At 42.3% G+C, this 12,671-nt stretch overlaps 1 protein-coding gene across 2 annotated transcripts; it reads left to right on the top strand.

Annotated features, from left to right (window-relative positions):
- Positions 1-2,750: 2,750 nt before the first annotated feature.
- Positions 2,751-6,398, top strand: hbegfa (heparin-binding EGF-like growth factor a). Of its 2 annotated transcripts, XM_086310161.1 has the most exons (6): positions 2,755-3,177; positions 3,964-4,215; positions 4,316-4,514; positions 4,606-4,758; positions 4,876-4,962; positions 5,080-6,398. In XM_086310161.1, exons 1-5 carry the CDS (start codon positions 3,135-3,137, stop codon positions 4,946-4,948), a joined length of 720 nt encoding a protein of 239 aa, XP_086166287.1. In that variant the 5' UTR covers positions 2,755-3,134; the 3' UTR covers positions 4,949-4,962; positions 5,080-6,398. The 2 variants fall into 2 exon arrangements, with proteins under 2 accessions (XP_086166293.1, XP_086166287.1); XM_086310167.1 differs by lacking the exon at positions 4,876-4,962 and having other exon boundaries at positions 2,751-3,177.
- The last annotated feature ends 6,273 nt before the right edge of the window (positions 6,399-12,671 follow it).

The following is a 12,671-nucleotide window of genomic DNA, read 5'->3' as shown; positions in this document are numbered from 1 at the left end:
AAGAAGAAAAAGTCATGTTACTTAAGATTGAATGTTCATGTCACACAGAGGAAATTTGTATTTATCTTTTATATTGGTTTTATTCTGTTTTTTAGTCTTTATTTGTGAGTTTAGTTTTTATTTGCATGATTTTATTCTGTTTGTATTGCATGGTTTTTAGTGGCTTATTTGACATTGTTTTAATCCACTGTGGACTGGCTGGGCATGGGACAAATTAGCTGATAGTGATCACCTGAGACATGGGTGTGTCCAGAGGTGGCCTATCAGCTGTTTAAGGGACCCTTTAAAAGGAAGCTGACTGGGGCTTGGGATGACAGAGGCACACGATATGAAAAGGAACACAAGAAGACCAGGTCATAGATAGATAGATAGATAGATAGAATCACTGCCTGATCGCGGGGGTGCGGCGCCTCATCTGGAGACGGACAGGTGAGTGTGACGTAGCGACGCAGTCCCGACAGCAGGAACGGCGACAATAGGAGACAACGCCTGTGATTGACAGCATTTGTGAGTAGCGTCTCCACTGTTGTTCACCGGGTGCAGCCGTGTTGGGAGAGGGTCGCCATGGCTATAAGCCAGGGCAGCTTCCAGGACGATGGTTGTGGCCCCTATTTGTTTACTTACAGGGCGATGACGCGAGGGGAGGCGATCGAGCAACGGACTCAGTGCAGAATGCGAGCTGAGCTGGGATGTGATGGGCCCAGTAAAGGGACGAGAAGGGGATAGCAGGCTCATCCTCGTCTGCCTGGGACGAGGCTGCCATGCACGCAGCTCCGCAAGAGGAATTTCTGGCCTGTGAACCCATAACGAACATTCGTCCTGGGTTGTGGGACTGGGTGGGATTTTTAGTGCATACAGAAAATTGCATTCTTACCAGTTTTAGAATTGTTTTATCTAGGCTCGGTGGTAATTTTATTATGTTTTTAGAATTGTTTCTCATTCTTGCTCCCTGGCCTGGAAATAAACGGTTTCTGATCAGACTTGCATCATCACTGTGCGTGTATTTAAAAGAATCTCATTAGTATGACATTCTGGCGCACCAGATTTATTGTCTACGGTCACATCAGAGTTAGTCTATGCCTAAGAGTACAAAGGGCAGACATATTCATTACCCCCATACGTGGTGAGCAGCCGACCTACATGTGACCTCAACACACACTACAACGTAGTTAAGCTTTAGCCAAAGAGGCTTTACTGTCACAGTAAAGCCTCTTTGGCTAAAGCTTGGAATCGTAAGAATATGCACTTAGAAGTAAAGCTCATAAATCTCTAGAAAACCAGCAGTAGTAATAACATCAAAAGCTGTGATACTGATGTATTGTGTATCTATTTTATCTTTATTTGATCCGTTTTGTGTTGCTTTAAATTGACTCCAACTTTAATTATTAATTCTAAGAATGTTGTTAACACAGCCATCCATGAAGTCAGACTATACTTTAATCCAGTTGAAGCACTTGTGCTATTAACCTATTGATGGTATTTTTTGCACTTGAGAGCTGAAGGGAGAATTTCACATTGCAATGAAAAGATAATTTTCTTGTGAATAATTGTTGTTACCTCAGAACTGCATGACACCAGTAGTAAAAAGATCAACTGGCAGTGAATAAACGTATTAGGAGCTTGCCGTCCTTCCTTTTGCACTTAGAAAATCTACCATTACTCCTCTATGTAATGTAATGCACTTGCATTTATACAACACTTTTCTAGACTTACTGACCATTCAAAGCAATTTGAAACATACATTTATGCAGCACTATGCTATACACTTATCCATGGTCGATTTAAAATCATCAATTAACCCTAAATTGCACATCTGTGGACTGCGGAAGAAGCTGGAGTACATGGAGAGAAGTAAGACAGACAAGAAGCCCTGGGAACCAAGAACCTTCACGTTGTGAGTTGACAGTTTTAACCACCTCATCACCTCGCTTCTCAAATTACCCAAGTCTGTGTGGAAAAACATTGTAGTTGATTGCAGTTACCTGAAATAAAAAAAAACAAGAGGGGAAGGCAGGGAGATAACTGAAAAGAACGTGTGTTATCACAAAACAAAGTGAAAATAGAAACGCACAGGAAAGGCCTTAAGTTTTAGTAACCTTTGGCATCACAGTGGCCTGATGATGCTTTGTAGCCTTTCTTTATTTAGATTTGGGAGGTCTACATTACTGTGAACCAGCTGCCCTTCAAGAAGTGGTGTTTGTATTGAAATGTCTGTTGTGAAATTTTGAAAACACGACTAACTGTAAAGCTGATAAAAAAAAAAAGTAAGTCAAAGTTAAACATTTTTCAAATAAATAGTTAATTTCGCTTGTTTCTAACTCTGGAAACTACCTGAACCTAAACAGTAAAACAGTGTAGTGTAATCCTTGACCACGTGGTGGCGCTCACATTTCGTACCCGTTAAAGGCGCTTTTAATACTTGGAGCCAAAGTGAAGCCCATCATCTGATCTCCAGTTTTTACTGCAGAGTTGTATATTTTGTCATGTATTACTACGTTTCCTGTCCTCCTCTTCAACAGCTTCGCTGTTGAATTATCTTGCTTAAATGTAAGTATGGACTGTTAATGTATCTTACTTAATATTTGGACTTCTGATTCTGTGACACGCATACTTTAAATCTGTGACTGCTTTAACCACCGGGATTACCTGGATTAAACACAACCAAACCCTATGACGGCACTCAGACAGAAAGAATGAGTCAATATGTACAAAAGGAACCAAGGATTATTATTATTATTTTTTTTTTTTTAAATTAAGTTTCAGTTTCCTGTTTCTTTTAATTTCCCGACAGTTTTTGTATTTTATTTTCTATCTTTGGGAGTACCAAGTAACATGATGGATAATTTGAGTTAAAATACGAATTAATTGCCGCAACATGCTCTTGTGGTTATTGGCAACACCCAGGAGGCGGGGATATCTATCTAGGCTAAAAGGCTCGTGAGCTTCAGTCGCCAGTCTTTCTGGAGAGGAGACAGCGGCAGCAGGGACGCGAGGAGAAGAGAGGAGTTCTATTAACAAAAAAGAAAAAGCATATATATAAAAAAAAGAAGGAATACTGAGAGGTGGACGGAATATAACTTTTAGATTTTTTTTGTTAATTTAAATAATTTTTCTACTTAAAGCTACTGGAAGCCATGAGGATTTTCGCTGTTGCGCTGTTGCTGGCTCACGCGTTGGGTACGTTTCATGTGCCTGTGCAACTTAACCAGTGTTTCTTCTGTGTTCATTAATGGATCACTTAGCGCGCGCGCGCGCGCGTGTGTGTGTGTGTGTGTGTGTCTCTCTCTCTTTCTTGGCTGTCAGTGTAATCCTCTCTATAATAACCGAGCTATAACATGTCGTGTAAACTTAATCTTTTAGGCAACAGTTTTCATGATGCCAGCCTATTCAGGAGCTAATGGGGTCATCTCTCTTATTTTAGAGCATGCTTTATGTAACTGGATACATTTATTTTTAACTCATATTCTTGCCTGACATTAGCTAACTGTCTGCCCATGCATTTTGTGCGTGTGTTATGAGATACAGAGGGGGGAAGGCTGTGTGCCAGGCCGATATCTCAATGTCCACGAATTTGAGGACAGTAACTCAGAAAGTCTGTTTGACATTAAACATGCGGGTCAAACTCAGTCACTCAGTTTAAAATTTGGCGTCCTTTTGAGTGCATCCTGAGCTGGGCATTGACTCAATCAATCCCTAAGGACAATGTCTGATCCGGTGTATTTCCTAAGAGAGAACAGCAGGGTAATTACTGCATCCCTAAAAAAATCCTGCCTGAAGCTTCTTCCTGTACAACATGTTTCAACTTGCCTGAGAAGGCTCACCCAGCTTGATGCACTAACCTGTCTGCTGGTTGTCCCCTAGAGGAAGAGTTTTCTGATTGTGATTTTTGTTGTTTGTTTTTGTGGTGTATATATGTTCAAAAGAGGACCTCATTCATAACGTTTGATTTTCTTGCTCCTTCAGTGATGTCCAGACTGGCCAGCGGTGCTGCAGTAGACCGTTACCAGAGCAACAAGCAGCAGCACACCTCTGTTATCAGCCTCCTGGACACAACCAGAGACAGGAGAGCAGAGGAGGAGGAGAACCGGGGCGTGAGGGCGACAACAGCAGATTACAGCAAGGATGGCGAGGCGGAGGAGTACGATGATGACTACTACTATTATGAAGAGTATGAAGATGGCACATCTGGAGACTATGAACTGCAGCTGCCAAGAGGTAAGGCACTTAAAAAATGTCTTAAATTGGTGCTTTTAAGTGGCTTTTAACAAAGACAGTACATGTAATTGTTGGTCTTGTTTTTTTTTTCTCACTTTAGTTGCCATGTCAAGCAAACCCAAAGATCCTTCTACCATCCTGGAAGCTGAAAACACTGAGGGAAAAACAACGAGAGGAAAGGGAAAGAAGAGGGGAAAAGGAAAGGGAAGGAAGAGGAATCCTTGCCTGAAGAAGTACAAAGATTACTGCATTCACGGGACCTGCACTTACCTGAAAGACCTCCGTGAACCATCATGCGTGTGAGTATTTAGCTCTCTGTTTACCTGCACATCATGCGCACCTCAAGTCGATCAATTATTAACAGTTTTCCCTTCACCGTCCTCTTCGCAGGTGCCACCATAATTACTCCGGCGATAGGTGTCAGTTTATCCTGCTGCCATCGCAGTCCCGAGAGGGCTACGACCGCACCACAGCTCTGGCGGTGGTGGCGGTGGTGCTGTCGTCTCTGTGCCTCACCATCATCGGACTTTTGTTAATGCTCAGGTGAGCGAAACACACGCCCGGCACGCACTCGCAGCCATGCACAGGTTAGGATCTTAGCTAATAACGAGGCGATACGTAGAAGACTGAACGAGCTTCCTTTCCTTTCGTTTATTCCAGGTTTCACAAGCGGGGAGAGTATGATGTAGAGAATGAGGAGAAGGTGAAGCTAGGGTCAGCATCCAACCACTGAAGCAACAAAGAGAGGTGAGTGGTTAGGGAAAGGGCTACAAACACGTACACCGACTGACATCAGCCGCTATCAAGTGCGACTAGATTTCACTCATTTCCCCCCCCCCCCCTTTTTTTTAAATTTTATTTTAGGCAAAGATGTAGAAATTCTACCTCAGCTGAAAATGAAAAGTGAACAGCAACAGGAGGTCCCGGAGGAAAAGAAAAGGAAAATAAATTGAACGTACGCAAAGAAGAGAACAGAAGGACGTCTGCCCAATGTTCTGCTGGCCGTTCAAATAAAGAGTGGGCACGTGAATGTATTCCTGATGGCTTCAGAAGAAGAAACTCCCGGTCTGGAACTGGAATATTAAACCGCTCAGAGGAGGTGTGTCGAGAATCAGGCGACGAGGAACGGGAAGAAGGAGGAATGCGTCTTGACTCTGTCTCTGAAATTATTTGAGATTTTTAACAACAATCAGAGCTCAATCTGGATTCTCTTTCTCTCAAAAGACAACATTTTGTATTTTCCTGCTCAATGCCGTCACGTGTTTTTTGTTTTTTTTTGTTGATTTGTTTTTTCTTGTGTGTGTACAGTAAACGGTATATTTATAATTTTAATTTATTTATTTAAGCTAACTGTATTTATGGAGATTTTTAACCACCTTTTAGCAGTTTTTAAAATAAAACAAAAAAAAGTGTTTTTATATTTCTTATTCGAGGCTATTTATTTATGAAACAGAAGCAAACGAAGCAAAAGCTCAGTATTTCATGAAAAATATGGCATAAACTTTAATTCTGGCACTCACTAGATGATCAATAGCACTGTGGTTAATAAATTGATCATTGAATACGCGAGATTTTATTTTATTTGATATTATTTTTAATGATCCAATGGTTCAGATGATTTCCAACACTGACCACACTCACGATTACTCATAGTCACACCTGGAAACTGCCCCTGGGGCAACCAGTCTCTTCTGTCAGCCACTAAGTGGCTCCAATGTGGGTTCAGTGAATTGCTCAAAGGCACATCAGTATTGGTAATGAGGGAGGGCAAAGCCCTACTCTCTCCCATCCCCCCCACCCGGCTTTATCCTGCAGGTTCGGGGACTGTTACTTCACGTTAGGTTTCAGTTTCAGAGGTAACGCTGATCATTAGGCACACTGCTGTGTACTGATTATAAGCACCACAAGAACTGTGCTCTCAACATCTGTATTTCTTTCTTTTCTTTTTTTTAGAAGGGAGTCACATATGAAATGCACTGTAGAAAGAATTGGGTATAAATATGTTGTGTTTATGTCTTATCATTGTTAGAGGAGAAACTGTTAAGCTGTCAAGAAAAAAGGAAAAACAATGTGAATTCAAGTGCTTTATCCATTCAAATCATGCAATTTTGAAGTGATTTATATTTGTGATTTTCTTTTCAGAGCAGAATAAAAAATAAATAAATAAACATCTCAATATGTGAGTTCTGGAGTTTCTCTGTTATTTCTCAATCCATCCATCCATCCATCCACCCGCTTTCTTATCCGATTCAGGATCATGGTGGGGCTGGAGCCAATCCCAGATGTCACAGGGCAAGAGGCGGGTACACCCTGGACAGATAGCTAGTCTATCGCAGGGTTAAATCTTTATTATTCCAAACTTATAGTCATTCATTTGCTTCCTGAGTTGGACCGTGCATTAATGCCTGTCTTAATAACGATAACACCGCTGTTGCTCTTCTAGCTCGTTCAGGATCTGCAATTAAAGCAAACATGTTTTTATTTCCCGTCTCTGGCGTGTGAGCAGTCGCTTTAAACTGAGACACCTGTATCCTGCACATTGGTGCTGTTATTATTTTTAGCCAGTGCTCATAGATCTTGAATCAAAAATCCTTCCTCAGTTATCTGTGCGTGCCACTGTTTACAATTCAACAAATAACTGATGCCAGACTGTCTAAGCGAGCCGTGAGGAAAGTGAAGACGTTAGTCGTTTTTTTATGTGATGACAACAGCATCGTCAGACTCACTGACAGATCAATCATGATACATACAGGACTCATTCCAGCTGTGGGGGGGAGGAGAAAGGCAACAGATCTGAGATGTGCAAGACGGCAAACACCTGATGTTTAGCCACTGCCTCACACACCATTACTCACGCAGCTGAAACAGATGTCGCACTCAAAGACACGCGATTGAGCACAACATCTGAGGCCTCGACCAGCCCCCGAATACCACAGTATTCAGAGAGACCACATACAGCAAATAGCAGGATGCAGCAATGCTGTCATGTATGCCGCACACAGGTTTAATGGAGGTAAGGACGGTCAAAAGACCCAGCTGGACTCAAAGGCAGGTTGAGGCCCTGCCAAATGTTAGTCACTCCCTTGAAGTCACCTCCTACACAGATGTTGTTACACTGGCAGTGTGTGTCTGTGTAAGTGGGAATGTGGTACAGTCATGCTTCAGAGCTGACTCTGAGTGGGTTGAAGGGTTAACCGAACCATTACCAAGAAAAGAATCCACAGCAAAACATGCATGTTTGTTATGTGATCTTTTTCAGCACCGTTTGTGGGTCTGATTCCCATACGTTCCATATAGACTGAATAAGCAGCATACTGTGGGGAGCTCATGTTCGCACAAGGGGATGGTGGGGAGGTGGTGGTGGCTGACAGATGTTCAACTGAACCACCGAGGGCATGGTACCTGATTCAGAATGCAACTTTCTTCATACCGCTTGTTGAGAAACTGAAAAACAGCACTTCAGCTTTCATCATCCTCACGTGGCGTTTACAGGAAAGTGAAAATGTGCAGAAAACTCCAGTTTCTCAGTCACATTTTTTTATGTTCAGGGGGATTCATATGTGTATTTACAAAGCACACACATGTGTTTGTGTGCGTGTGTGAGTGACGGGAGCTATTCATTTACAGTAGTGGGGGGCCACCTAATCCCGGCCTCTCAATGTCAAGTAGCAGAGCGCACAGAAATAGTGTCGTGCAGTCATGCTCACATAGCTGCTATTCCCGGGCCTGATCGCAGGCGGGAGAGCCAGAATGCTGAGAGAGAAGAAGAAGGGAGTTCACTGCGTTCTGTTTCTCGGTGGCCTCGTGGACCCCAGCCAGGAAATAATGGCCAGGATGGTGGCCCATCATCAGCCATCAGCACTGCACTTCTCATGAATTTTCCTTGTTGGGCTTGAGAAACAGCTCCGCAGAGTCTACACTTTGAGCTTGTCCTGCCCTTAGAAGTTATTTTTTATTCCTAGAGAGTCGAGGAGATTATTTTTCCACAGAGCTTTAAGGCATTTCCTCGCAGGTTGGCCGAGATTCTTTAGAAGTGGCAAAATTTATTGCATGCCAGACGCTTGTGGGAAATACCAGCAAGCCTATTGTGTTTGATATTGTTTTTGGGGGCTGTGATTTTCCTAGAGTAAGTTTGGTTCACACACACACATGTAAGACTTCCGCTTTATTCTGAGGTACACATGAAAAACAGTAGCATTAAAAAGTAGCCAAATCAAAGGCTGTGGAGCGGACTACTATGCTCATTTATCGAAACATTCAAACATTAAATATTAGTTATTTCTAACTTTTGCCAAAATGATCTAAAGCTAATAAGTAAACTGCTCCATTGCCTTCTTGTCATTGCCAAATAGACTGAAGTAATCAGATGCTACGGCAGCTGCACTGGATTTAATCGGTATAAGGAGGGTAGGTTTGTTGTGAAAGGTGCTTCCTGCTCTGCTGAGAGGCAACAATGGGTAGTTTCCACACTAATATGGAAGTGCGCACGCCAGCAGTTGGAAATGTAATCATTCTCTTGCCAGATATCATCAACAGGAACACATTATTACCTGAAATTGATTACTTTGTGCATGTCAGAGGTTGTTTTAGGTGTATATGCTTTTCACAGGCCCGTGAAGTCAACCTGAAATGCTGGCCCAAATGTCAGCGTGCCACTCCTGGTGGATGAAGCGATGACAGGGAGGGAGTGATTGTTGAGCAACAATAAAAAGCTGCAAAGGATCAACGTGTTGCACGCAGTCTGTGTCGGCCCATTTGCACAGCACATAGGGCAAAAGAGGAGGAGGAGGAGGAGGGAGGGGAGGATGACAGAAATGAAGAGAAGGAATGAGAGATTAGGGCAAAGGGGTAACGTGAGAAAGAGGGATAGACGGGAGGACAAAGAATGGGTCAAGGTGACAACTTCTGCTCTGGAGGGTGCTTTCGCCTACAAAAGATTAAGAGTCACTCTGTCACTACCTGTCATTAAGTGGATTAGTCTCTTTTTTGTTATTCCGTCCTGTCATGCAGCCTTGTCTTCTCCATTTCCTCATCCTTTTCCTGTCTGCTCTTTCTCTTCCTCCTTAGGCTTCTAAAATTGACACGTGCAGCCAAAGGCAGGACCTTTGGCGAAGGCAAACATGACGGTCTGTGTAAGCAGAGCGGCCCTCAAGAGGCTGAAATATTAAGTAATAAAATCTCATTTTTCATCAACTTTGATGGCGTTTACTTTTTGACCAACACCCCTCATTTGTTAGATGAAAAACGAGTCATTCTTGACTCATGCCTACTCTCTCCACTACTTCATCAGGCCCAGCTATTTTTCTTACAACTGCCCCCAAAAGCTGCAAAGATTGAGAGCAAACTGGGTTTTTTTTAGGTCTCAGTCTTGCCAGTAAACTCAATGTTGTCCCAGTGTGGGGCAAGTAAATAAGGTGTTATTCACCTTCTCATCTAATCCAGCCATGGGGAGCCAGTATACTCCGAGTACCAATCCCAAGCCTGGATAAATGCCAAGGGTTGCATCAGAAAGGGCATCTAGCTCAAATCATTGCCAAATCAAACATACAGATCACAACTGAATAACACTTTCTTTATATGGGCTAGGCTGGGTGCAAGAACCTTGAGAGATTTGTCTTTTCTCTCCTTAAAGGACATTTTTTCAGGCGTCTTCAAGCTCGATATTATGTTCCTAGATCATTTCCTGGCTCTTGCTATATTTGTATCAGTGTTGGGCAAGTTACTTTGAAAACTAGTTACTTCTAGTTACTAGTTACTTCTTCAAAAAAAGTAACCGAGTTAGTAACTGAGTTACAATATTCTAAAACGAACTAATTACTAGGTAAAGTAACTTTAGGGTATAATTGGCTGTTTTTGACTACTTTTCATGTTTAAAAACTATCTTGCCTTGTTTGGTATCATTCTTTTCAGCACAACCTCACATGTCTAAACTTACAGTTATTTTTTCATCTTGACATACTGTATTAACACAATTGATCTAAAATCAGACAAAAAACATAAATTCCGAGTAGAAAAAAAGTTGTATTTTTTACTGTAACAACCGCAAACATGTTTAATGAATCATTTTCATAACTTCAAATTCAATTAGAAATTGTAGATTTTAAAAACCTATGCACAAGTTTTGCAAACAACAAAGTTATATGTAGCCATTTACCTAAAATGCAGCCAAGGTGGGTTTTTTTAAAATAACCATTTCAAACTATTTACAGCACAATCAGGTGTTCTGCATCAAATAAGATCCCACACAAATTAGCCATGCCACTCCAGAAAAATAATTTCAGTCCACTATCAGATAAAGGAGAACATCACAAGCCCAATACCCGCAGGCCTAACAACAGGAGGCATATCAACCCTCCTGTTTTCCCACCTGGAGACAGCGTTTACATTGCAATCTGCCTCTGGTGGCTTTCTGGGAGCATCTGTGACATTCACCTGTCGCCTCATAGTTCTGACACACTAAAGAAAACTCTCCACTACACTAGACACTTACTACAAAAGACAACACACTACACTACGCACTCCAAACATGCTAAACGTTACAAATCTCTCACATCTCAAAACTTTCTCTTGCCGTCACTCCCAAAACTTACCCCTCTTGCTAAACATCCAAATGCCACGTTGCCATATAATTTTTTGATTGGTCGATATGGTACATTTTTCCACCAATATGAAAGGGGTGTTTTTTTGTTTCGTTTTCTTTTGGTCTTCAGCAGAGAATGGGGGCTAGCGCTGTCCTTAGACAGTAAACGTGACGATAGTATTCAGGAAAAAACGTGTATATTTTTATTATCATGACTGTGGTTTTACGTGGCCTATCAACACAATTTAAAAACTGGTATATAGCATCTTGTTGCTATGTCATCTTAAATTGGTCATGTGATTGGTTTACTGTGTGATTCTTACTCTGAATCTGAATAAGTACGCGGGACCACTGTGTGCGGTAAGACCATCTCTTTACTTCCTGTATTACCATCTACCGGCATGCATTGCCAGTGCGTAACACGTAATTACACAATCAAACAGTGAACACATACTGCCCATACAACAAATGTACCAGAGACAATTATGAATACACCACATCTCCCCTTTTAAACAAAAACAGAATATTCCTTTTCTCAGGACAGAACTTCTCTTTTTCAAAGCCATACAAGAACATCTGGCAAACAATCTGCATTACATTTTTAACCTTTTGTTTTTGTTTTCTTGTTCTTTTCTTTTCTTAACAACTCTTTTTAGCTTTATTTTACTGTGCTCTACAAAACCCTTATAACACAGTTACATAACAACAACCTTTTTTTTTTTTCTTACAGATCTAACTTTTTAGGTTTAACTATTGGCCTCCCTGACTTGGTTCTGACCACATCAGTGTTAACAGGTGTAGCAGGGATCACACTGGGTGTTTGAGGCTTCTGCAACACAGGCACATTAGCAGGTTCATGCACAGGTGAACTTAAAGGAATCAAATGCACACGATTACGCCTCACAGTCCCTTGTGGTAACTCCACTGTGTATGATCGGGGTGTAGAGTGATTTTGGATAACAGTGCCTGTAGTTTTGACATCAGTCACCCAAACTTGCTCTCCTGGGGACAGGCTGCATAAAGGTTTTGCGCGGTGGCGCCTGTTGAAGTTTGCCATGTCCATCATCCTCTTCTCCCTTTCCTTTCGAGCGAGCAGTGCGTTGTCCGGCAGTGTGGGCTCCAGCTGCGATGGAAGCATCGGCAGTGTGGTTCGCAGACGTCTGCCCATTAAAAGCTCTGCAGGGCTGTATCCGGACTGCAGTGGTGTAGCTCTATAGGCAAGAAGAGCTAGATAAGGATCAGCTGCTTTTTTCAGAAGATTTTTTACAGTCTGCACAGCACGTTCTGCTTCTCCATTACTTTGCGGAAACTTGGGACTGCTTGTGATGTGTTTGAAGCCGTATGCTGCTGCAAAGTCTGTAAAGATTTGACCTGAATACTGTGGCCCATTATCAGACATGAGGACCTCTGGGATGCCGTGACGGGCAAAGAAAGATTTCAGGTGAGTAATGACATCGTTTGATTTTGTCCTGTTTAACAAAGCAATCTCAACAAATCTAGAGTGATAGTCAACAGCGAGAAGGTAAGTTTTCCCTCCCAGCTCGAAAAGATCTGTGCCCACTCTCTGCCATGGGCGGGCAGGGTATTCTGTTGGCATGAGTGGCTCACTGTTATTGTGTCTTTCTTGAATACACGTTTTGCACTTGAGCACCATCTCAGAGATTTGTTGACTCAGCCCGGGCCACCACACTGTTTGGCGTGCACGAGCTTTACATTTTACAACACCTTGATGTCCTTCGTGTAGTTTTTCCAGCACCTCGTTTCTCATTGCTGAAGGAATGACAAGCCGTGTGTCTTTTAACAAAAGGCCGTCTTCAACAGTGAGCGTGGCTCGGTCAGGCCAGTAATTTCGCAGTAGAGGCTCTTGTTTTGCATG

This window comes from Aulonocara sp. 'chitande type north' Nkhata Bay, linkage group LG2, assembly GCF_057382095.1.
Source record: "Aulonocara sp. 'chitande type north' Nkhata Bay isolate Kocher_YH1m ecotype deep benthic linkage group LG2, A_spYH_male_GT1.1, whole genome shotgun sequence".
Lineage (NCBI taxonomy): Eukaryota > Metazoa > Chordata > Actinopteri > Cichliformes > Cichlidae > Aulonocara > Aulonocara sp. 'chitande type north' Nkhata Bay.
The sequence above is the reverse complement of the archived record's forward strand: the minus strand, read 5'-3'. Positions and strand labels throughout refer to the sequence as shown.